Source organism: Apus apus, chromosome 15 (genome assembly GCF_020740795.1).
Source record: "Apus apus isolate bApuApu2 chromosome 15, bApuApu2.pri.cur, whole genome shotgun sequence".
In the NCBI taxonomy this organism is placed as follows: Eukaryota; Metazoa; Chordata; class Aves; order Apodiformes; family Apodidae; genus Apus; species Apus apus.
In genome coordinates, this window is record NC_067296.1 from 12,866,072 (window position 1) to 12,891,098 (window position 25,027).

At 45.6% G+C, this 25,027-nt stretch overlaps 2 protein-coding genes across 3 annotated transcripts in view; both read left to right on the forward strand.

The window, feature by feature from the left end:
* Positions 1 to 92: 92 nt before the first annotated feature.
* Positions 93 to 11,723, forward strand: OGFR (opioid growth factor receptor). Of its 2 annotated transcripts, XM_051632779.1 has the most exons (8): positions 93 to 394; positions 2,401 to 2,454; positions 5,575 to 5,637; positions 5,949 to 6,033; positions 6,405 to 6,483; positions 6,973 to 7,039; positions 7,340 to 7,488; positions 8,196 to 11,723. In XM_051632779.1, exons 1-8 carry the CDS (start codon positions 173 to 175, stop codon positions 9,565 to 9,567), a joined length of 2,091 nt encoding a protein of 696 aa, XP_051488739.1. In that variant the 5' UTR covers positions 93 to 172; the 3' UTR covers positions 9,568 to 11,723. The 2 variants fall into 2 exon arrangements, with proteins under 2 accessions (XP_051488739.1, XP_051488740.1); XM_051632780.1 differs by lacking the exon at positions 2,401 to 2,454.
* Positions 11,724 to 12,996: 1,273 nt separating this feature from the next.
* The window catches only part of COL9A3 (collagen type IX alpha 3 chain), a 35,469-nt gene continuing 23,438 nt past the window's right edge, over positions 12,997 to 25,027 (forward strand). The window contains exons 1-9 of the mRNA XM_051632781.1: positions 12,997 to 13,109; positions 14,336 to 14,404; positions 17,828 to 17,863; positions 18,422 to 18,493; positions 18,924 to 18,977; positions 22,446 to 22,481; positions 23,072 to 23,095; positions 23,609 to 23,662; positions 24,319 to 24,372. Coding sequence (XP_051488741.1) covers positions 13,044 to 13,109; positions 14,336 to 14,404; positions 17,828 to 17,863; positions 18,422 to 18,493; positions 18,924 to 18,977; positions 22,446 to 22,481; positions 23,072 to 23,095; positions 23,609 to 23,662; positions 24,319 to 24,372 — 465 coding nt within the window. The 5' untranslated portion in view covers positions 12,997 to 13,043. The remainder of the gene's footprint in view (positions 13,110 to 14,335; positions 14,405 to 17,827; positions 17,864 to 18,421; positions 18,494 to 18,923; positions 18,978 to 22,445; positions 22,482 to 23,071; positions 23,096 to 23,608; positions 23,663 to 24,318; positions 24,373 to 25,027) is intronic.

Here is a 25,027-nt window from a genome sequence, read left to right on the forward strand (position 1 = left end):
GGATCCCTGGGGAAGCGGCGGGGCCGGGGGGGGCGGGCACAAGGGGGCGGGGCCTTCCCCGCGCTTCCTTCCCCCGCACGTGCGGGGCGGCCCCGGTGCGGGGCGGTCCCGGTGCCCCTTTCGCTTTCCCTTTCCTCCCCTGCCCTCCGCCGGCCCCTCCCGCCGCGCTCCCATGGCGGCCCGCTTCCACTTCAGGATGCGGGAGGAGGAGGCGGAGGACGAGGCGAGCTACTGGGCGTACGACTCCACCTGGGAGGAGGAGGAGGAGGAGGAGGAGGAGGATGGCGGCGGCGAGGAAGCAGGCGAGCCGGCGGAGGCGGCAGGCGGGGCGGAGCCGCAGGCTGCCGGGGAGCAGCCGGTGCGGAGCTGGCTGGGGGGCTCCTGGCAGGCCCAGGTGGGTGCCCGCGGGGGTCCCGGGGGGAGCGGGGCCCGAGCAGCCCCTCCCGGGCGGGTCGGGGTGAGGAGCCCGGGCTCCTCAGCTGCCCCCGATCCCCGCCCGGCCGCTCGCGGCTGGTTTTCCGCCCTGGCAAAGGCAGCCGCGTGTAGGTGCTCAGCAGCTCCATCGGGACCGGGGCAGTTCCCGTGGCCCTTGCGATCGTCCCGGACAGTTACGGGACCGATGAGCAAGGATGATGATCCCAGGCCCCCCGCTCGGTGCTGCCATTGTGTGTTTGGGCCCCTCTGCTCTGCTGTCCTCTGATGTCAGGAACTGGAGTAGCTTAAAATACTCATAGGAAGTCAAAGCTTTTCTGCCCTTGCCTTGGAGCCGATCTTCCCAGGGCAGAGGTGGCCCGAGCCCGGCCAGAAACTGCCCCGGGGGTGGCAAAGGCAGAGCTGTGCTGTGACTTCATGACCCCCTAAGTTTTATTGCCCTCTTATGAGTTGGGGTTTAACACTTTATTTTATTTTTTTTTCCCACTATTCCCTGTCATCTGGCTACTTTCATCCCATAAATACAAGTTCTGTCCTCTGCATGGTCACCGCGTTCTGGTGGCTGCTGGGTTTGGTGTCCTGACATGGACCTTCGGCAGCAGCTCCTGGTCCATTTTCTGTCAGTTTCCTCATCTCTGCATGGTGGCCTTTTGTTCTCTTTTGTGCCATCGTCTAAAAGCCATCACATAACATCTGCTCACTTTCAAAAACGAGCTGGGACTTCTTTGTTTCTTTGAGATGAGTGTTTTTTTTCGAGAGAGCACGTTATAAAACCACTCTGAAAACAAAAAGATCTGATGTTTCAAAACCTGCAGGTGTGTGAGCAGTGATAGTGCCTGAGGTAGTGCTGCAAAATGTGACCACCTCGCTCTATATTTGAAATAAAAGGAACTCGTTAGTCTCAGGTTCCTGTCTTTAGCATCAGTATTTTTGAGTCTGATGCTGAGCATCAATAATTTCTAGAGCATTGCTTTGGCAAATGCAAAACTGCCTCTGTTTTTCAGTATTTCCTGAGTCAGTCAAAGTATGGTCCTTTAGCTTAACTCCTCCCCTTTTGGGGAAAGGAAAGTGAATCCTTCACTTGACTGTCTTAGTGACTAATCCATATTCTTAGAAAATAAACAGGCAGATAAACTCCTTAAAAGTGTATTCATTGGAAGGCTTTAATATTAAATATTTTCATAAGCCTTAAGATGTTAAAATAACCTCCCTTGAAAAGAAAAAAATGTTTTCTGTGCAACATGGTGTTGCAAAAACACTCATGACATTGCAAACGTGTCATGACACTCATGAAACTGTACTTGGCAGGCAAAATCCAAGTTGGAATCCAGCAGGTGGAGGTGCCCATGTGTGTCTCTGCATCCTCATGGAGGTCACTGCAGGGGATGTAGAGAGGCCTCAGCTGTGCAGGGGGGTCTGTGAAAGATCCCAAGTATTTTAGGCAGAATAGTTGGGATACTTAAAGGTAGAGGCAGGGATTTCCTTTGAAGAAATGTTCTTTTGCACATGGCTGGAGTGTTGGTTTTGTTCACAAGTTTTAATGCCTCCAGAACTCTCAGATTATTCTTTTTGCATGTGTTTTTTTCTTCAGATTACTTTTTTTTTTTTTTCCTTAGAGCAGCTTCTGGGTTGTGACAACTCAAGCAAGGACCATTTTTTCAGTGTAGTGAGTGGACTTTTCAAAGTTTGCCTTACAAAGGAGGATGTTGTCCCTGAGACTTACGGCTCCTGGAATATTGTTCTGCATCTTTATAGTGGAGTCCTTCTCTCAGTGATGAATGTGTAGTCACCTCTGTCTGACAGTGCCTGAAAAGTTTTTAAAGGGCATTGAGAATTAATACAAAAAGAAACAGTGAATCTTCTGCTATCCCTTTATGCCTTTACAACCTGCCAAAGGCACGAGTCAGTTTCCAGAGCTAGTTCCTCTTTCTCCTTATATTATGCTAATCCTCATTCTTCTCCCCTCAGCCTAGGTGGTATACTTTATGGCTGAAGCTGATAAAGTTTTTGTTCAATACTGAAGTAAGAGGCTTTTCGTTATTATTGTCACTACACGCTTTGAAAATCAACTTAAAATTCAACATTTATCTTTGCGTTTCACTCGTGTCTCTGCAAATACTCCACATTTTGTGGTTTGCAGTTCCTGCAGGTGTGTCTTCCCAGCTGTTTTGCATTTCACTGCTTCTGGCTTCTGAGAGTGAGTGCTGAAAACCTTGGGGTTTGTGCTTATTTTAAGGTCACCTCTCAGTCTGCTGCAATGCACGGGGTTCATGTTCCTCTGCTCAGAGCCTTGTTTTAATCACAAGCCCTGTAGTTCTGCCTTCTCCTAACTTCATCAACAAAAGGTTTCAAATACTCCTCTAAGATTCTGTCATCTTTTCATTCCTGTGTTGTGTTCACAATCCACATGCTCTTTCATCCCTTTGACTGCAGCTGATTTCCAGTTTTCAGCCAGATGTTTGCGTGACTCTATCCTGGCTCTGTCCTCTGCTTTCCTCCTGCTCTCTGCATGGCCATCACATCCCAACTGATGTGCTGCAGGTTTGGGGACAGAAATCCACTTAGATTGCCTGGCAGAGCTGTGAGAAATAAGGGTGCTGATGGATGTGTACAGGTTTCAGTCTTGCAGCTTGATTTGTCTTTAACCTGGGAGGAAAGGAAAGGTTGTGTTTGGTGTGACTTAAATGGAAGCTGATAGAAACACAGGAACTGGGAGGGAGGGCTGAGTTTTGCTCTCTGTGCTTCCCTGTCTTGTTTTCCCTTTTAATTCTGTGCTCCAGAACAGCTTTCTCCTGGATCTACCTTAACAAGCCTTACAGCACCTTGCACTGTGGCATTGCAGCTGTATCTTCACTCACTCTTCAGCAAACCAGTTCTCTCTAAAAATTTGAGCCAGTCCCACCTGACTGTGTTAAAGGCTGTTATTTTTGAACCTTCAGTGTCAAGAATATCTGGAAATAGACTCTTCTGTAACAGAATTTTCATTAATTCCACATGTATCAGAATTTCATCCTTGGTGTTCAAAAGCTGAAGTTGAAAGCATCAATGAATTTCTGAGTGCTGAATCCCAGTCCCTGCTTACAGCTGCAGCAAGACAAGGATGCTGATCTCTTCTGGCTCAGCATATTTCTTACTCTTGTGTTTGCAGCCAATGTTTTTTCCAAATGTTAGCTGTAGCAAAGCATTTTATAATTGTGTGTGTCTGCAGGCTGGGTAGATTCTGGGGACGGACACCAGGGCTTGGATTTCTAATCCCACGTGGCTGTCAGAAGTTTTGCCACCTGTTTTGGCCTGTGTTGTCTATATATAAAATGGAAATGTGTTGCAATGTAAACAAGCATTACTTTACATCATCATGAGTTACTACATTTAAAAACCAACTCGAGCTTTATTTAATTCCTGTCACCAAAGTATGGGGGAATGAGAGTGTAGATGTATTTTGGAAATGTAATTTTAAAAATTCTGCTTTGATTACCTCTCTCTATGGATAAAGGGTTGATCTTCCAAATGCTGTGCAGGCTTCATAAATATTAACAATCAACAGGGCAGCTGAATGGATGGCTTCATTACAACAAGGTGTTAAAAAGTCTAATCCAGTTTGTGCCTTAATTAATGAACCAGTGATTGGTGGTCACTAGAAAGTGGGTTTGTTTCTTTAATTTTTCTCTGGGCAAATGAAGTTAGCAAGTATGAAATAGAGTTTAAAAATAACTTGGGAGAGCATTTGCAGCTTCTTTCTTCTAAGTTACTTAAAATGTTTATTTTGCAAGAGTCTACATGTCTTCTCACCCTTTCACAAAGCTCCTGCTCTTGCTGTGAGCTGATGCTGAACACTGGCTGTTCTGTGCTTCACACTGGGTGGCTCCTTTTCTTCAGGAGCAATCTTGCTCGTTTTGAGGGTTCTGCTTTAATAGAGCACTTCCAAACTCTTTTACAGTTCAAGTTGGTTCAGCACTCAGCAAGATTAAACCTGTCTGTTGCTTATGAAGTGTAATCAAATATGATTGAAGTAATCCCACTGTAAAAAAAAATAAATAAAATTGAATTCAGTTAATTTAAAATACATTTTAAGTCATACTTGAAACTTTCTGTGAAGTTCAGAGGAAGAAATTAAGCTGCTCTTTGTGATTTCTGTCTAAATGCTACATTTGGAATGACTCTGGCACATCTGTGTAGGGAGGAGGACCTGATGCCCAGTTGCAGGTGGATGGGGCACCACAGGTTTTTCTCTAGAGCAATTTGATTTAGGAATAAAATCAAGTGAATTCAGCTGTAACTAGATAAACCTGTCACTTGGCAACTAATAGGGACCATGTGAGTCACTGCTGTGGATATTCTCATTTCGTGTAGTTTTTTTTTTGTTTTATTAGTGAAGTTTGGTTTTGGAATGTTTCAACAAAAATGCCTTTTACTTGTAAGGGCAAAGATTAAATTTGTTGCTGCTGTTTTAGAGGGGTTTTTAGGTAGGCTTGACATAAGGTTTGGTTACTTGGAGAGATGAGCAATAATGAAGATGATTATTGGAATGGAAGTCCAATAAAATAAACACCTAATGTGACCATCTGGAGCAGCAGGATGCTAAGTCAGCCAGGCTGCTCTAGAGCATAAAGTGAAGATGAAGAAAACTTGATTTTAATGGGTACAGAGAATGAGGATCCTGAATTAAAGGAATATTTCTGCATCTTGGATTCTCCATATTTAAGGTCTGATCTGTCTTCATCAGGGTATATAGTGACTCAGAGAAACATACAGGGCCTGGTTTGTCTGGTTTTAAAACCTTTTTTGAAAGGAAGAAAACTACATTTTACTATTTGGGATTTCCAGCTAGTTCTGACCATTTCTGTAGGAAAACCCAAATGGAATAAAAGATATGAAGACCCTGATTAATGAGGCTAGAAAGAAAAAGAAATATTTTGGTTGAAGGAGACAATGTGAACTTCTCTTAGTCCAAAGATGCCTTCCGGAATGCAGAGAAACAGCTGCAGTGACAGACTGGCTGGGTTTGGGGGCCTGGGGGGCACAGGAGACCGATAGGCAGGGGAACAAATGGGAGAGATGCTGAGTTCAGTTCAGTGGGTTTTATTTTATTCTTTTTTTTGCAGAAGACAACTTTATTCTGGCTTTCTGATCTCTTTTCTCTAGTGCTCAGGCAGGCGCAACTGGAACGCAGCAAGAGACCTGCAGAGATACAGACGTCGGTACCCGGTACGGACCCCGTCACCACGCTCTGGCTCCTGGGGCTCTTCCTCGTGGCATGCCAAGTTTGGGAACACTTCCTAGATCTGAGGGCATCCTTTTGTCCTCACATTGACAGGCTCTGAACCTTTCAGGGGTTCGTCTGTGAGAGGGGAAGGATGCATGGGGGTGCATCAGAAACAAGCTGTTCCTTCCCGAAACACGTTTCAATGATTTAGCTTGAAACATGGAAGGAACGTGAGGGAGAGCAAGGAGAAGTGTTGAAGTGAATACTGGCTTTTAAAAGATTGCTCCTTTTGATTTCTTGTTCTCGTCTCCAGGACTTGACAGAATCAGAAAATGAGGAGGAAGAAGAGATGTGGAACTTAAGCTTTTACAAAAATGAGATTCATTTTAAGCCCAAGGGTGAGTACCTTCTGTGATGGCTGTTTGATACAACTCTGCTGCAGCTGCTTGAGCTGGTGGAAGAGCTGCTTCATCCTTGGGGGGCAATTATTAAAAAACAGAAGCTAACCAAACAAAATCCACCAAAAAAAACAAACTAAGAATTTGCATTTTAAAATGTCCTTGTTCCTGCTCTATGTTCCCTAATTTTCTGTTTGGTGGTAGAAAACTAAGGGTTTTTTCTGGCTTACCAAGCTGGTTGTCTAGTTAGAGAAGTTAATGCCTGTATGAAAACAATTGGCTCTGGATAATGAGCCACCTTGGGTGATGGGCTCATTTCACTCTTTTTCGTTTGGTGTCGTTTCTTCTTCCTTGACTTTTTTCCTTTTCAGGTTTGCGTATTGAAACTCTGCTTCAATCTTGGTGGGACAACTATGAAGTTCTGGAGGAAAACCATTCTTACATACAATGGTAAACTGCATATAGTGTCCCTCTCTGGTTGTGGTTCTTCTAAGAGTGAGTTGTATCTGTGTTCCTAAATTCAGCTTCCCAAGTGGCCCAGAATTACTCCTGAGTGAAACCTGCATCCATTTCATTTTTATTGAGTTCTATTCCTCTGGAAACAATGCAGTAGAAATTATGAAGGCACAGTTTTCCACTGCAGCCATGGCAAAGTATCCCAGTCATATTTTCTTACAGCAAACTGCAGAACGAAGGATGAGGGCAACAAGAGAGATCCAGAGAAGCAAAGTATGTTGCCAGTGGTGGTGACAGTGCTTATACAGGAGGGATTTATTTGTCATCTAGTAAGCTACTTCTCTGTCCCTAAGGATGTGATTTCTCCAAGAGATGCCTGTGATATCACAGTTTCTGGAATCATTTTTAGTTTTAACAGAATGGGTAACCTGGGTTGGATGACATCTTTTTGCTCTTCTGGGCTGAAAATTTCTTTCCCTTCAGGCTCTTCCCTTTACGTGAACATGGGATGAACTTCCATGCCAAACAACTCACACGTCAAGAAATCCAGGTATTTGAAGCTTCTGTCTTTTTGTTTTCTTAGAGCTCTGAAGGATGTTTGGATTTTCCCTAAATATCTTATATTTGAAGTCTAGGGTTTTTTATATTGCTTCCTTGGGGTCCTAGTGTGAACAGAGCTCACTCAAGCACCATGAAGCATTTGTCTGTCTTGTGTCTGCCAGTAGCTACACCAGCAAATGAAGTGCTTAGTAGTACCAAAAAAGCCTTGTCGATAATTCAAGTGCCACCTAAACTGGTGCAGATAATTAGAGAGTCGCACCTTGTACTCACAGGTCTGTCTTGTTTTCAGGCCTTTAAGAAGTCTGAAGAAGTGATGCAAAGGTTTGTACGTGCTTATCAGCTGATGCTGAGGTTTTATGGGATCACTCTGGTCAACGAGGAAACTGGAGAACTCAGGAGATCAGAGAACTGGGTTGAACGATTTCAGAACTTGAACCGGTGAGTCTCTGTTTATACTGCTGGTCATTTACTGCAGCCAGGCACTCCCTGGGGAGGGCAAAAAAGTCCAAGTCAAGAAAATTCTCAGCCCTTGAGGAGCAAAGGCTGGTTTTGATTAAAAAAAAGTTAGCTAGCTAAGGTGTTCCCAACTTGGCTCAGCCTCCTGCTGTAGGTCATCAAACTCTGTCACTTTAATAGGTGACAAGTATAATGAGTAGACCAGCTGGGACTGCTTTTCTTGTGTGTCCAGTGCAGCTGCTAAAGGGGGGCATTTTTTGTGTTGGTGTCCTGAAGTATGAAATACTGACTTGGAGATGTTAATACTTGTCCTAGCAGAGCTTGTGTTTAGAACCATATTTTAAGCAGGAATCACTGAAACATTTCCAGAGGTAGCCAAATTGCCTTTGTAGTACTTGGTTTAACTTCTGAGTGGGACTGTTTCCTTATGCTTCCCTGATTTGTTTATTAAGTTTCCAAGCAGTGAGATGATAAATCCAAGCAATTCAAGAAGGGCTAGGAAAATCCTGCTAAAGGCAGACAGCAGCAGTAGGTGCTTTGAAAGTAAGCCTGCCTGTACTCCTGTCTGCAGTGTCAAATAGTCTTTAATAGGTAACAGTTAATAGTGCACAGAATATTTCACAGGTACCCTGGGGGTTCCTGGTGACTTCAAGCTTGTAAGACTCACTTTGCTCACGTGTTTATTTCAGATACAGCCACAACAATTTGCGGATCACGCGCATCCTGAAGTGCCTGGGGGAGATGGGGTATGAACACTATCAAGTGCACTTGGTGAAGTTTTTCCTGACAGAAACTCTCATTCACGAAACGTTACCAAATGTCAGGAGAAGTGCCTTGGATTACTTCCTGTTCACCATCAGAAGCAAACAGAAGAGAAGGGAACTAGTCCACTACGCTTGGCAGCACTTCAGACCTCGAGGGAGCTTCGTGTGGGCACCACGCAACAAACTCCTCAAGTACAGGGCACACTCTGCAAAGTCCCAGCTACACCAAAAGGCTGAAGATAAACAGGAAATTCCTGATAAAAAATGTGATGGATCTGTGGAAGAGCATCAGAACCAGTCTCTAGAGCAGGAACAGAAAGCTGGGGATGCTGCAGACTTGCAGCCTAAAGTGAATGATGAAGATGTAAAGGAGAAGTTAAGCGAATGTGTTTTGAAGGGAAGGGATGGTGAGGAGGAGAATGGGGCTTCATTTACACAGCAGGAGGAGAAGGGTTTAAACAGTGAGACCGAAGAGGTGCAGGGTGCAGCAGAGAATGATTGCACAAAGGAGAGCAAGAAGAGAAAACTGGATGCAAATATGGCAGATGCTAAAACATGTGGGGCATTGAAAAGCCCCACTGACATTGAAAACATTTCCCGTAATCTGGGGGAATGTGCAATTGGTGCAGAAATCTCCTCAGTTCCACTCTTAGAAGCAGGAGAGGATCAGGAAACACAGAAAGAAGATAGTGCAAGCACCAAAGACTCCCCAGTGCCAGAGACTGCTGGTGCAACTGTGAAACGGAGGAAAGTTGATAAAAGAACATCCAGAAGCAAACCATGCAACTTGGCCATAAACCTAAACATGGGGCTTTCTACTTCTAGTGCCAAGTTAAATCCATCTGTTGCAAACACTGAGGCTGTAAAAGAAAATACCAGTGAGAAGAATTCAACTGTGGAAGCAACAAGTGAGAAGGATGGTGGTGATGCCAGTGGTGGGGCTGTCAGAGCCCCGGCTGAGTCTGGGCTTCCTGAGACTGGCTGGACTTCTCCAATAAGTGATGGCTTGGAGTCTAGTGGAGATCAAGTCACAGCAAGGAATGATGAGCACCACTGCAAGAGCACATTTCTGGGAGGCAAAAGTGAGGTAGATGGGGTAGAACAGCATAAGACCACAGAAAATGCAAGTGGGAAGGGGCAAGCAGAAGTCACAAGCAAGAAACAAGACCCAGATAGTCTTGAGCAGAGCATGGCATCCACGTGTCCTGAAGCAGACAGTGCTGAGGCTACATCACAAAAACCTGAAAGCTCTGAGGACAGAGCAGAACCTGATGAGGAGCAGGTAGCAGCAGAGTGAGACCAGCTCTGCAAGCACTCGAGCAAGTGGACATGACCCTGCCCTGACTGCTAGGACCCAGCTTCAGTCACCTGGACAGCAGAAGTACACAGAAAAATCAACTTTCTTTGGGCTGATCCAGACGAGCCCTTGTTGGACTTTTACCCTTCCACACTTCTTTAATTATCTGTAGTACCTCACTGAGATCCAGCCCTTGGTTACCTTAAAGAGGAAAACTAATATAGTCATCTTCACAGACAGGCTGTGTCCTGTTCCTAGTTTTTATCTGATGTTCAGGACACTCTTGGAGTAAGAGGGATTTTTGCACTTTGCTTTGGTTCTGATATGTCCCTTCTTAAACAGCAGAGGGAAACTGTAATAATCTGTTTCCTTGTTTGAATTAGTCAAATATTTGTTAAATACATGATTTTTAGTGTATGGCCTAATTTAGCATGACCTAATTTGCCAGACCTTTCGATCACCATGTAACTGTTTCTTATTTTGAAAGGCTGTACCTTCCCAGGAGGTTTATTCCTGGCCAAGATGCTGTGTGTCTGCTTCCTAGAGCATCAATAATTATTTTTGTGGCATTTGCCTGAAAGATTGTGTGTTTCACATCAGGAAAGAGCATAGTTACCTCTCCTCCTGTAAAGAGAGCAGGTTTGACTTTAAACTGGGATGTGTAGCCAAAAGGTATCTCTGACCAGTATTAACCTTTGGGCACAGGTGCTGTTCACTAGGGTGCAAGGTGCTGATTCATTTGTTCCATTTATCCCCTGCAGAAGTTGCTTTGTACCTCTGGTTTGAATTGAGAATATGATTTGTCTACTGGTTTCTAAGGGAAAAAACCTTCAGGCTCCACATCAAGCTGCTTTTCCCCAGGTTTTTCCACCACTTTCAGACCCTTGATAGTCGTCCACAGATACTTATGCCCACTACTGGTTCAGAGTCCTTCCCTCCTTCCTCAGTAGCCAAAAATGGAACAGATATTTGTCATTGCATCTTTGCAGACTCTGCCATTAATTTGCAGTGGGACTGTCTGTTCCACAGACCCATTCCATGAAGTTAGATGTGGCAAATTTAACCCACTTCCTAGTTTGAGGCAGGATTGTTTTACCATTAATGATCAGCATGTCAGACAGTGAGGGCATGTTACAGTGCAACATGTCTGGAAACCACTGGGCTTTGTGAGCAGTTAATTGAAATTTTAATTGGAGGGGGTACACTTGTCTGGTTCATTTATTTATAGCCCTCAAGAATTTACTTTCAGACCTCGCCAGCCTTGATGTTGCTGACCTCCCTGTTAGCTGCTCTGCCTGATTTATACAGTATTCAACCAAGTCTGAAGGAGCGTTAAACAATTTAGCACTTGAGCTCCTGGGGGTTTGCAACAGAGGACTTGCTTTGTGAAGTGGAGGAAACAGTTTCCAACAGCCAGAAGGTCTGAGCTTCCTGTTTGCTCAGATTGTTTGAGTTTGTGGGTGTTTGGGTCCTGTTCGGTTTGTGTAGGAGATGGCTAGAGGCTTGCCTGCCTTGCCAGAGAGCAGATTCTGTAGCCTGCACAGTGTTCATGTTTTTCCTCTCTCTGCTACAGTCCTAAGTAGTTCCATCTTTCAAGGAATTTGATCAGTGACTTCCCTTCCCAGACTGTAGATCCTGGTCCAACATGCCACATACATGTGTGTGGGAATGAAAGTCTGCAAGCTTAACAAAGGTCCTGGTCACACACATGCTGGAGAAAGGCTTTAATGTTTTTAAAACGTGGGGTTTTTTCCTTCTTATGAATAAATGGAGTTAAAGAGCCAATGAGAATACACTTAATGACATATAAATACTTGAAGATGCTGAGTGAAAATCCTTTCATAAAAAAATTCATGGCTTTTGTACAGATTTATAGTAATTTTCTTATTTAATGAAGTTCTCATTGTGAATGTGTGCTCAGCTGGGGCATATATTTGTACCTTGTTATGGTGATGTGAGATGTGGTTTTGTGTTTGATGGGATTTCACTGTGAGCCCCAGGCTGGAGTGCTCAAACCAAACTTCCCTCTCACCACCAGGTTCAGAGCCCTGGCTGCTGATGTTTGCAGTGAGTTCACAGGATGTTTTCCAGCAGTCAAAGCTGTATCGTGGGATCTGTTCTGTTACTGTCACCTATTAAAGCATGACTACAATGCATACCAGTTCCCATGTATGTGTTTTTCATCTTCGAGGCAGGATTTGGATCTGCTTTGCCTTCTCTCTTGGCCTCAGTGTGAAAGAGGTACCAGCTCTGAAGCAGTTTGTGTGACTTCACTTCTCCCCCCTTTGTGGGTTCTGGGGTGGCTAATAAAGCATTCAATTTACTTTGAAGCCATCCAAAGAGAAACACACACCCTTTCTGTCCCCAGCTGCCTGTTCCACAAAATCTTGTTGTAGGAACTTAGTAAACCTTGATCCCTTTATCCCTGTGTCAAGGTTGGTGGAATATTGGCTGCTGGGGAGGTGGACAGGCACGCACTGTGTGCTCATACAAACCTCCTGGAGTAAGGGTCTGAAACTGAAACCTGGTATTTCATTTTTTAAGCTTTGTTTTTCCACTTCTGCTCTCCTCTTGCTAACTACATCAGCCGTGTCATCTCAGTCCTGCTGAATCGTGACCCGTTCCTCTCCACTTCCACGCTCTGCTTTGGATGAAATTAACTTTAATCAATAAAGGGAAGCATGGAGCTATTTGCAGCTGGCTCTTTGTGAATATATTGCCATTTGGGATCCCCTAGCTGGGCACTGACATCCTGTTCCCTCCTTGCAAGTATTTCAAAGGCAATTCTTTTTCCTTTTGTCTCTGAGCACATTTCCCCTTTTTTCTTCTCCTTGTATCTGTCTCTGTTCTGTGGTCAGGATTCGTCACTTTCTCATGAAATCAGTTGCCATTCTTTAAATGTCCCTCAAAAATCCCCAACAAAACAGATGTGAATCGACTTCCAGAGATAATAAACCATCTTGCAAAGCAGCCAGTACATCTGTGTGGTGCATCTTGTGCTCCTTACAGGTATATTAATTGCTCTGGTGAAGTTGGGTAGCTCCAGGCACTGAGTGATTCTTGCTCTGTCTTGCATTTTATCTGTCCAGCACTGAGGTGCTGATGGGCTTTGAGAAATGGCCCGGATGAGACCCTGGGAACATCTTTGCATCTCCAGCTGGAGCAGCCGAATTTTGCTCCTGCAGTGTCTGCAAGTCCAGCCCTTCCTTCGGTTCCTTCCCGTCTGCTGCGGGCTGGGGCAGCCCCGGGGCACGGGCAGAGCCCCCCTGCTTGCTGCTCCCCCTCCTCTCCCACCTCCTTCCCAAGCCTCCCCTCTCCTCCCAGCTCTGCCCCTCCAGCTGGAGCCGCAGGTTCCTCTGGAGGCGAGGAGTCTGTAAGCTGAGACCCAGGAGGAGGAGGAGGAGGGATCAGCTGGAGCCTGGAGGAGGACCGGTGTAGCTGCCCAGGAGGAGCGGAGAGAGGCAGCGCTGGGCACCATGGCTGGATTCTCTGCTCTTGGGCTTCTCTTCCTGTGTTGGCTGTTAGCCACAACATCAGCTCAGGTAAGAAGCCTCATTTATAAGTCTTCATGCTCAAGAGAAAACGCAGAAGGTGCTGCGATCTGTGTGCGATACCTGCAGGATGAGCTGTGGCAAGAGGCAGGGTATTAGAGTCTGACATGCGTTAAAAATGTGTGTGCTGCTTGTGCTGTTACACAGAGTGCCTGGCAAACACTCCTGGTTTTGTACCTGCCCAGGTAGGCTTCTCCTGTGTAGAAACTGCTGCTTTAAGCTTTCCCCAAAAGTATTTCTTGTCTTCCCATTCAGGGCTGCAGTTATGAGAGATAAAGCCTTGGAAAGGGGGGACCTGTTGGTTTGTGTTAGGAGAAGTTTCCTTTTCCAGTGAAGTGCCAGGCTGTGAGACTGATCTGATCTGGCTCTTCATCTGAATCTCTTATTCCTTCCCTCAATCAATTTTCACCTTTTACATTTATGCAATAGCATGTTTAACCCTTGTTCACTTCAGACACGAAGCTATATTAAACTACTATTACCTGGGGAAGCCACTCTTTGCTGAAGCTTTTCACTGTGTTAGTGAGGAATTTTTGCAGTCTGGCTTGAGAATTCTGAGCTGCCCTCATCTGCTGTGAGCAGAGCTGCTTCCACAATGAAACCTTTGTTCACTGAAGCTACAGCAAGTTGCTCTCTGGAGCCCTCTCCATACAGAAGTCATTTATTGGACTTTGCTTTCCTTCCCCCCACCACAGATCTCCTCCAAAATCCCAGATTTTCAAGTGGCATCCTGCTCTGAGGAGATTTTCCTTTCCCCTTCTGTCTTCAGCAGTGTCCACCTGGCTATTCCATCACCCCATCAGACTGGGACTATAAGTTAATTTTGAATGCCAAGCATTTGGCACCTATTTTCCATGGGCTTTGCATTTCCTCCTCTGCCCAAGATAAAAGGTTGTCTGGAGGCAGTGAGAACTGTTTCCTTCATAACCAAACCCATTTGCTGCCCAGCCAGCAGCTCTGATTCCCAGCATAAACAACCAGATGAATGAGTTGGGAGCCCTGAAGATGTGCTCAGTCTAAAAGGCTTTCTAAAGAGCCTTGCACAAGTCCTGAGCTCCTCTGAGTCCACCCAGGAGGGTGAGGAGGGGGCTGAGGGATGGAGACAGATTAGAGCAGATGTAGGGTTAAGCTGCAGGACTTGGCCACTGCTGTCTGATTCAGCCCATATGTTTCTTCTGATGCAAATATAAGTTCTTTCTTTCTCCTAATCCTTTCAGAGAGTGGGACCACAAGGCCCTCCCGGACCACGAGGACCCCCTGGACCATCTGGCAAGGATGGCATAGACGTGAGTGCTGCAGGGTGGAGGGAGGGTGAGGGGTGGAGAGGAGGCACAGCAAGAGAAGCTGCTTGTGTTCCCCAGAGCCCCAGTCTCTGGGCCATCCTGCAGAGGTGGATGGCTCGACCTGGAGAACCAGCCCAGCCACAAGAGACCTTGTTCTACAAGAGTCAGAACAGTGAGTGGAGGTTCTGGGTGACCTCAGGTTCTTTGCAGGATGTCTTGAGAGAGTTCAGGGCAGCACTAGTGTCTGCAGAGAGGCTTGTGACTCTGCTTGTGAAGCTGCAAAGTTCTCTTTGGATGGCTAGGGAGGAAGGGGAATGTAATACCTTAGGTTAAGTGCACGGGTAAGATGTGTGTTGAAGACACTGCATTTCTGTACTTCAGAAAGAGATTGATGTGACACTTCAGAACATCTGTGTTTCTAGAGAGAGTCCAAGAAACTCAGATATACAGCACTGGGCACTGCTCTTATGTTGGTTTTATTTAACATTGTCAGTGTGGCTACCCCAAAATGACTTTGGTGTGTGAGAGGTTTGAAGCTGGCTGGTGTGTTGCTGGACATGAGGTGCCCTTGCTGGCATAGGAAGCCAATGAAATGGGACAAGTTTTTTTCAGCAGGCAGCTCCTTACATGTACACCTCCTGCAGAGGTAGAAGGCTGTGTGCCACAGGACTTACTGGAGGAGAAAACCTTGTGCTGTTACTTCTAATCCATGTTTCCATAGAAATGGAAAATTTTGCTTCTGTGCATCTGTTGGATAAGGACTGAATGGTGTCCTGTAGTTGGCAGTGGGTAAAAAGAGCATCAGAGGGGCCTTCAAGACCACATCAACAGCAAAAGACTGGACTCCTGCTTCAGTCTTCAATTTGAGTAGAGCTTGTCTCCCTAGGCTCCTTATGCAACAGGGCAGGGTTCTTCAAAGCTCTCCTGAAGTGAGTTTATTGCAGTTGGGCCTTTAAGCAACCTTCAAAAAAATCTATTCATTCCACAGGGGTCATTTTCTTTTGGATAAGAAAGTTTAAAAAGATGTGTGAGTTCCCTGGTTCATGGTGAACAAGGAGCTTTTTTGTCTGCAGTGGTGAACTTTCCCAGTGGCTCTGTGAGCAAGGCTGCTCTGAAGAGAGAACCTCATTGATTTGCAGCTGGTCCCTCTGAAGGGTCCTTTTGGCCAATGGAGACTGTTCCACCCAAAATCTCACTCTGGTTTTGCAGCCTGAGAGGTTCAGAGCTGGTACCCCAATGGTTTCCCTCCACTCTTCTTTGTGATGTTCTAAAAGGCTTCAGGGGACACCCTGTCCAGAGGGGAAAAAAATAATTTAGGAGGAATTAAGCCCTTCAGTCTTCAAGTTGTGACCAACTTCTGCTTCTGGGCAATTGGAAAGAAATAAATCCCTCTAATTGAGTCATTCAGCTCCTGCTTTCTACAGAATATATTGCACCTTAACTCTGGAACAGCATCAGCATCACTTCTCCTTGCTCGTGGAAACAGGAACCTGGGGAGATGCTGGTCACGTGAACCTGTGCCCTTTTATCCTCTGCTAAAGCTCCAGAAGGCTCCTTGTGGGACAGGACCACATAACTCATTCAGTAACAAGCAAAATCTCTCCCTGTCAAGAACAGCAACAACATGTTATGATTGAAAGAATTAAGAGACAAGCTCCCATGAATTATTTCTGGGGATGTAATTCCCCAAATTGCTAATAAGCAATTGCCTCTTAAAAAAAAAATCAAGCTTTTTGGTTTTGTTTTTTTCTTCACCACTTTTCATCTCCTGACTTGACTTGCTAAGAAGGAGTAAACTTCCTTCCATCTCCTGGAGCACCAGGGGAGCATTGCTGACAGCCTTTGCCTCTAATTCCCACTGATCTGGCATTAGGTATAAACACTGATTAGGCTTTTGATTCAGCTGACTGAAGTTCTGGTGCTCCTGCAGAGTCCCACAGGGGTCCACAGTGGCAGCATTGAGGTTTAAGATGGTCCTAAAGAGCCTTTCCTGATGCTGTGACTCTGCTGTGTGAGTTGCCATCGTACAGGCATGAAAAAATGCAAGGGACTGGTAACCTCGAGTGATGGAAGAAGGAGTAAACCACCTCTACTGCCACTTCTAGCTGCCTTTTCAAACCATTCATTGCAAGAGAACTGCTCCTTTCATTTCTTTGGCAGGGGGCCTCCCCCACCTCTGATAACTCCCATAACTATATATGGGAAACGTGTGGGCACAGGACAGCAAAGGAGTTGCTTCAGTGAGGATACAGATCCCTCTGTTCACTGATGCCCTGCTCTGTGTGCTGCAGAGATCCTCACCCCAGCTAATCCAGGCTTGAGGTTTGTCCACAGACATCACAGTTCCTGACATGGTAAACATAGAAATATGCTGTAAATTGCATACCTTTGCTTACAGCCTTCTAACTCCTCATCATCAGGCCCGTGGTGGGAATGGTGTTATTTCCAGCCTTGCTCTCTTAATAACCACCCTTTTTCCATACAGATTTTGTTCTTCCAGGGTATCAGTGTGCCCCTTTCCCTCTGCTCACCCAGAAACCCCAACTCTCTCACAATATTTAGTGCACTTATCCTAAAGCCAGGAGGGGAGGGCACCATCTAGACATTGGGAACTGAGGCACAAAGTGATTTTAACACAAAACACACAAATATCTTGTTTTCTGGGGTCTGTTCAAGCTCCTGAATGACATTACAGCTGGTTGAAATAGGAGTTACTCAGGGACTTTTAAAATATTTTCTCCCTAACACTTTTAATGCTGTTCTTAATAGTTGCTTTCCATTAGGATAAGAAAAAACAAGTGCTTTTGAAATACTTTATAAAAATTGGCTTGAATCCAATTGTGCAATTGGATTAGGTGGAAATCAGTTGGGGGCTTTGTTCATTTGCTTTTCCTCTCAAAGTTTAGTCATATGAAGAAAATAATTGTAGACAATTTGTTCATTCTTCACTTTCTGATAATCTCCAGCTCCTGGTGGTACCAGAGTTTCTTACTGTGTCCTGGAAACCTGGAGCTTATCGTTGTATCCCTTGGTTCCATCAGGAATATGTTTGTAAGCCTTGATAGCCACCCAGGTTTCTCTGCCCCCCCTTGCAGACAAGCCCACATACCAGTAAATTCTAAGTACATTTAGAAAATGTTGGAGGTGCTGAGTCCTGTTGAGAAACACTGGTTCTCTCTGGGAGGCCGAGGGTGTGGGTTTCACTAAATCTGCTGTTGAAGATGTGGAAAAATCTACCCAAGTTCATCCTGCCTTGGTGGCAGCAGGAATCTAGAGCATCAGCTTTGTAAGAGTGAGTGTGGGAAATCTTAGAGTGGGCATGAAGGGAGAGACTTGAGCATCGTAACAGTTGGAAGCACCATCGTGGTGAAAGGTCAACAGAAAGGGGTTCAGCACTAACTCTGATGGCTTTTCTCTTTCCTTTAGGGAGAGCCAGGCCCTCCTGGTCTGCCAGGCCCACCAGTAAGTATTTCCTGACTGACATTGACTTGCTCAGCCTTTTGAGAGGGACACAGTACAAGAGCTAAGGCTCCCAGGCATGACTTTCCTCTCCATCTGCAGCACAAGGGGAGAGTCCTCAGGAGTGGGGATGCTCAGCACTGCTCCTGGGGAAAAACACATTCTCCTGCTTCATTGCTAGAAGAGAATATGCATGAAGTAAAGCTTGGCTATCAGCAGTATAACAGAACTGGCACCAAGCCACATGTGTGCTTATTTTTGGCATTGGTCTGAGTCTGCTCCAGCTCTTTGCTCTGCCAAAGGGTGCCACCTACCCCACCCCTTCTACCTTTTTCTACCCCTCTACTAGGAGCACTGTGTGGAACAGTCAAAGCTCTGAAATGTATTTAGGATTTGGATGTGGATTCAGGGCAAGTTGCATCTCTCTGCAGGGATTCTTCCATGTTGCCTGGTGTAAGATTAACACACCCCAAATGCATTTCTGTCTTGTAGCCTCTATCAACACAGGCCACGATTCTCTTGTTATTATGTCAAGAATAATTGCTTCTTTATCTGATGTAGGGGCCAAAAGGTGCACCAGGGAAGCCTGGGGCAGCTGGTGAAGCTGGATTGCCTGGCCTTCCTGGAGTGGATGTGAGTATTTTTGTCATCTTTTAGACCTTTTAAATATTTCACAAGGGGTTGGGTGTTTTCGTGGTGTCTCATCAACTTTCTGTGTCTACTGGAGAAGCAAAGTGGATCCTGGATCTACATATGCATATCAGGAGAAATTTGAAGAGTTGGAACCATCTCCTGGTTGAATTAAAGAGTATGAAAAGGATTTTGAGATGCATGACTGGTAGATCAGCACCCTTAAAATGTTTATCCACACTGACTATTCACATGCTGAAAACTTGCTTCTGGTCCTTTCTTTGGTGGTTGATTACAGAGAGAAATAAAATGGTTAGACTTTCCTGAGAGCTTGGCATCTGATGATTTGTGGTGGTGGCAGTGGCAGGGATTTCCTGCAGCTTTTTTTGCTGTCTTGCTCCTTTTTCACACTTATCTCTCTTCTTTGCTACAGGGCTTGACAGGAACTGATGGCCCACCTGGCCCAAATGGGCCTCCAGGAGACCGTGTGAGTACCACATTAGATCCTAAGTCCCTTTAAATGAACATTGTCATTGCTTGTGTTGATGATTTCCCTTTCCTTTGTTAACTTCTGACATTTGGGTGTTGATGATGATGGCTTATTTATCTGTAAACCCTTGCAGAAAACTTGGACCCCTGAAACGAAGCCCCAGATGGTTTTTCTTTAGGCAAGGCATGAGATCCATCTTTCTTTCCCAGGGCTTTGGAATGGCTTGGATAACCTCAGTGGTGGGAATACCATCACAGAGCAGCTCTGGTAGTATTTTAAGTAGCTAAAAAGTTCCTTGAAGCAGTTGATAGACTTAATTATGAAGTTCATCAAAGTGAAGTCGTTCTGGTCGTTATCTGCAGTCTGAGTGCACAGCTCTGTCATGTTTTTAGTTACTGCTACTGTGGATTAGCTGTTTAAACTTCTGCCTTTCATTAGTTCTGGGACTGTCCATATAGTTGACATTTTTAGTTGCTTTGACAGAGCCTTTCCCAGTCAGCACAGCAAGAAATAAGAGGTTTTTTCTTGCTTCCTGCATATTACAGCTCTGCTGAGGGGCACCACAGAAATAGAGAAATGACTGCCTGAGATGTTACAGATGTCCTTCAGATCATCTGCAGTGGGGCTGAAGGGCTCTTAGGCCTCCTTGTGACATTAAGCACTAGGCATTAATGAGCCATTCAGCACAGGTTTTGCTCCAGCATGGCTATTTTCCTGTCTCCTAGTGTGGGAAGACAAGGATTGTATCCACAGCTGGTTTGTTGGTCTCCTGAACTGGGGGCTGCAGTGATGGGCTGAACACACAGCACAGAGGGCAGAGGCTTAAAATGCAAAATTTACTAAGGTTTTCAGTATATCTCAACCTTCTGGGAACTGATCCCTGATTTTTAAAATAGGAAAGCTCAGGGCCACACACAGAAGACTGTGAGCAGTGTTGTGCCCCTGCTTTATGTTTGGTGGCACTATCTGCCCATACCCACTTTAGCACACAAGCTCCTAGTTTGCAGGGTAATTGAGCAGATAATTTCTGGGCACAAAAACTTCCTCTACAGATATTTAGTAGAAGCACACACAGTGGTTTAGCACAGCTACTGTAACTGCATGCTCTGATGTGACATGCTTTCCCCTGTCTCCTAACTCAGTCTGTCAGCATGGGGCAAACTTGGGACCTGTTGTCATTTTTGGGAGCTTTTCAAGGTCAGTGGTTCATCTGGAAAATTGTTTTAATTGGTCTAATAAAGGCCTGGAAGAAGAGGGGGGGAAAAAATCAACCCACAAACCTCTAAAAGCTTTAGCACTCTGAAAGGACAGCTTTGTTACCCAGACTTTCTGTCTTCTCCCCAGCTTTCAGAAGACCTTTCAGTCTCCCAGGAATCATTGAAATGAGCAGGGGTCCCCTTGTTGCTGTGGGACTGAATTTGTGCTTCACACTGTGACTTGTGAATGAACATCATCTTCTGAACTGGACTGTCAGAGAGTGAAGGTGTTTATTGGATGGAATGGGCTCTTGGAAGCCAGTTTTTAACAATACATTATTGCTAAACATTTCTTTTCCTCTCTCTGCCTCCTTCCTCAGTCCAACAGGGATTAATGTCTGACCAAGGGCACAGGACTGGGAAGGCAGAACACCTAAATGGCTTTTATCTTCAGTACTCCTGTTGCTATCAGGAAACATTAGCTTTTCTCATGGTTCTGTTTACAGAGTGATCAACCCTACTTATTTGTTTCAATTAAAAAAAATCCTTTCTTTTTAGCCAGGAATGAGCTGGGTTGTGGCCTCAGTGCTAGATCCTGGTGCCCTTTGCTGGAAAGTTTTCAAAGGTCATTTTGATGTTTGGGGCTTTTTGCTAGAAACAATGAGGAAAACACAATGATTAATGTTTATTTATGAATGTCATGTTCATCAAGTATTTCCTGTGCTCTGTGGTTGTATATTCATAAAGTGTATGACTTTAAAGTGCAAAATTACGGTGAGATTGTTTTCTAATCAAAGGAGAAAGAATATTGTTACCAGGAGAATGAGTTGAGTCAGGCAATGTTATTAAAATCCAGGGGTAAATTAGAGTTTGTCCTTTCAGTTTACTGGAGTCACGTCAGCTTGCTCAGGGACAAGGTGATCTTTTCCCCTTCCAGGAATGTTCTCTGCTATTTCTTACACCCTCACAGATACCAAAATTATGGAGAGGGAAGTGCCAAGGCTTGGCATGTTGGGTACTCTGCCAACCTTTTGGCATGTCAGCCCAGGCAGGCAGGAGCTCTGTGGCTGTTTTCCACAGGATTAGGGAGTCAGCAGGTGCCAAGAATTCAATGTGGGTTTTTTTTTTTTTCCAGGAGGAGATCTCAGCTTGTCCCTTATAACCATCAGTAGCTGTAAGGACTTCAGCCTAAAGATAAAAGTGACTGGGAGGAAAGCAGAATAACCTGCAGCAAGAGAAATGAATGAGCTGACATTTACAACTGAGTTGATTTTTATTGGATTACAGCCCTTTCCTCACAAAACTGCCCTTAATGAGGCCTCAGGTCCTTGGTATCTTTCTCTTTAAGCTTAACAAGGAAAAACATTTCTAATCTCCTTTGGCACATGACCACTAGGGAAGGGTGGCCTCATCCCTGGGTCACAACCAGCACCAGTCTGCTGGGATGTTTTCCAGCTCTGCCCATCTGCATTGTTCTCCTGCTCCTAAGGGTAGATGCCATTTAATTCCAACTCAGGACATCATTCCCAGGATGTTTCTGTGCAGCATTTTGAGAACTTTGGGATAACAGGTTTGGGCAGTGGGGCTGGTGAGGGGCTGAGGAAGCCTCTGCTGTAATTGCTCCTTGTCCCCTGTGCCAGGAGATGAGGGTTTTGCTGGCACTGGTTTAACACAGTCTAGAAATAACAACATGACTTGTCCTGTCACCTTCTTACTATTTTAAGCTCTGCCTTTATCACAGAGCAACAGCAGCTGAGAACAAGACCAGTGCAAGCCAAGAACTGGCTGTGGCCATGGCTGTTCTGCAGCTCCCCAGAATCTGCCCAGCTTAGAGAAACCCACTGCCAGGGCTGCCTCAGTGCTGCTGGGCAAACTATGCCTTTCTTTAGCATTCACCAGGAATTCCCCTGGTTTGCAGAATGTCTGATTAGTTTTTTAGGAGCAGCTCATGTTTTAGTCTCTACTCTCTTGACCAGCAAGTTGCTGATCAAGAAAGTTGCTGGGGCCAGTTCTGAACATCCCTTTCTACTATCTTAAAAAGCTCCTTGATCAAGTAATTAATCAGGAATGACAGAGTTATTATTCATAAGTTTGGGAACTTATGGATACTTGGGAATTCAGCTGAGTGTCTCCAGTTCTGTGCTGCTGCTGGAAGACACTGCTGGAGTTTTCAAGCAGAGACTGATGTCAGGGAGAACAGGCACTGGTGTCCACCCAGATGGAGGTTTCTGTTTGATTCCTGCTAATTTGCTCTGTTTTATTCCCCTAGGGTGCATTAGGACCTGCTGGGCCACCTGGATCAGCTGTAAGTACCTCCTAGAATCTGCACATGAAAGATGGGGTGCAATGTTCTGCCAAAACCATCACCAAGACAAGATGGGAATCCTTGTAGCCCAAAGGAATCAAAGTCTAAATCGAGTGAAAATATGGTTTGAAGTGTTCAAATATATAAATGTATGACCTGTTCTGGTAACACAGGGCCTGCTCTTAGTCTCAGAGATGTTAAAAGCTTGGCCAGCTTGGGATAAAGAGAAGCTTACCAAGTGCTATCAAAATTATTAGACATTAGGTAGTGTCTAATAAAACTGAAAAGAAAAAAAAAAGGAAATGTGGATAAACCAGAGTGTTTTCTTCATAAATGTGTGTCCCACTGTCACAGGGCTGTGTGGCTTTACTGAGAGAGTGTCTCGTAGGTAACAGGGTTGAAAAAGGAATACAAATAATTACAGGCAACAAAAGATTTCATCAAGACTCCAGTTGTGATTGCAAATGACAATAACTGGGGACAGAGGGGTGATAAGGAAACTTCAAAAGAAAAAACAGGCTGAGTTATGCTTTTCTTCCTGTGTGTTCAGATTCTAAGTGATCTCTTATTGCTTTCAATGTTTTTTCCAGGGCAAAGGACTACCAGGACCTCCAGTAAGTAATGAGGCTCTTTCAAAAAAGAGGTTTAAATTATTAAACTGGCTTTACTGGGGACTCTTGAACGTTACCAACCCAGCCCAGGCCTCGGGTCCCTCTCCTGTGCTGGGCAGAAGGTTGTGGGTTCCTGCAGGTCAGTAGGGGTGGGTGGGTTTTGATGCTCACTCCAACCCCAGGGAAGTTGGCACTGGTGGAAATTCAAGGTGCAGCAGCTGGAAATGACCAATTCTGGGGCAGCGTTGGCTTGGTGGGTTCCTGGGGCACCTTGGGGCTGTGTCAGAGGGGATGCAGATGTTGGCAATGTGTCATGGTGACAAATGTGTGCTTGGTGGGAAGGTGGAGGAGCAGGGAAGATGTGCCTGGGTGAACTGCTGCTCTGGGTGCAGCACTGTGCTCCTGGGGCTGGGGGGGATTAGGAAAACAAGTACAGCCAGACTCTTTGTTTCCCCCTGGGCTTTGGCAGCTATGGGAGGTTGTCCCAGGTGTAAAGCTCTTCTCTCTGCTCCACAGGGGCCTCCAGGACCCAGTGGGCTCCCAGGTGGAAATGGATTTCGGGGTCCTCCTGTGAGTTTCTCCTACCATTTGATCCTCATTTACTGAACGTGCCACAATCACAGAAGAATGAGGTTAATTTCTGGTCTCTCACCTCATTCTGGAAGCGTGATGTGCAAGGCATTCCCAGCTCTGCAGATGCCCACAGGCAATGCTGCTCCTTCTGCCATCTTGTTTAGGGTCATCCCAGTCAAGCAGTGCAACACCAAAGGTGTGCAACACCAAAGGTGTGCAGCTCCTGGCAGCCATCTCTTCCTTTACCAGCTGTGAGTAAGGACAAAAGAGCAGCCAGTGCTGTGAGAACAGAGGCCAGTTCCCAGCTGGTGTGCACTGGCAGCATCCCCAGAAGCAGCTACTGAACAGAATGGGACTGACCCAAAGGAGCCCATTCTACAGCAACAGACCATCTTGTTGGGTGCCCACAGCTCCACAGAGCCAGTGGCAGCAGGGATGTAGGTGCAGGGATATGTTCTTCTGCCCTCATCTATTTCTATGTTCATCTGCTGTTCCATTGGCAGTCATAGAAGCCTCTGAAGAAAGAAAGTTGCAATTTAGTCCCATTGGAGATATTTTGCAAGGGTTTTGGGTAGCCACCCTTCCTCTCCCTTTGTGGTTTCATTGAAATTATTAAGAAGGGGAGTTCTTACTATTTTTTCCACTCTTTTTAGGGACCTTTTGGTCTGCCAGGATTCCCAGGACCTCCTGGACCACCTGGACCTCCTGTAAGTTGACACTTGCAAATAGATGTGAGAAAATTCCTGAGGGGAGTCCAGAATTTTCTTCTTGCTGCCAGAACATGCATGTTTCATTTGTTACCATTGCCTTGAGCTCTCCCTTTCTGGGCCACGTTTCAGCAGGACATGAACACTGTGCCCCAGGACAGCAGTGACTTCTCCCTGGCTGCACTTTGGTGTGTTGATTATCTCCTGTTTATTATTTGTGCTCTGTGGGTGGAGGAACCCAGTGACACCCAGGTTTTACAGCACAGACAAATCAGAACCTGAGCTTGCTGTTCTCCCAGGGTTTATATGGTTGCTGGGATCATGGTGTCTTCTGGTAGGGCCAGCAAGGGGGGCTTGAAACCAGCAAGTCTGTGGTCTGGGTTTGCTGCAGTATCTCTGGAGGGTTGGAAGGACAGGGAGGTCTTTCCCAAGGAACTTCCCTGGCCTGAAGGAGGGCCAGGCACAACTGCTCTTCTCAAGCGGCTGCTTTGATCACCTGAGGCTCAAGGCTCTTCCCCAGGCTCATCTGTGCATCTCCAGGACATAATTACAACCCTGGGGTGTCTGTTTTGAAGACAAGAGTAGCTCAGAAGGCTCCAGGTTCAGGGGCTGCACTTTACACTCTGGGGCTGGATATCTGCCTCTTGCTGTTCTA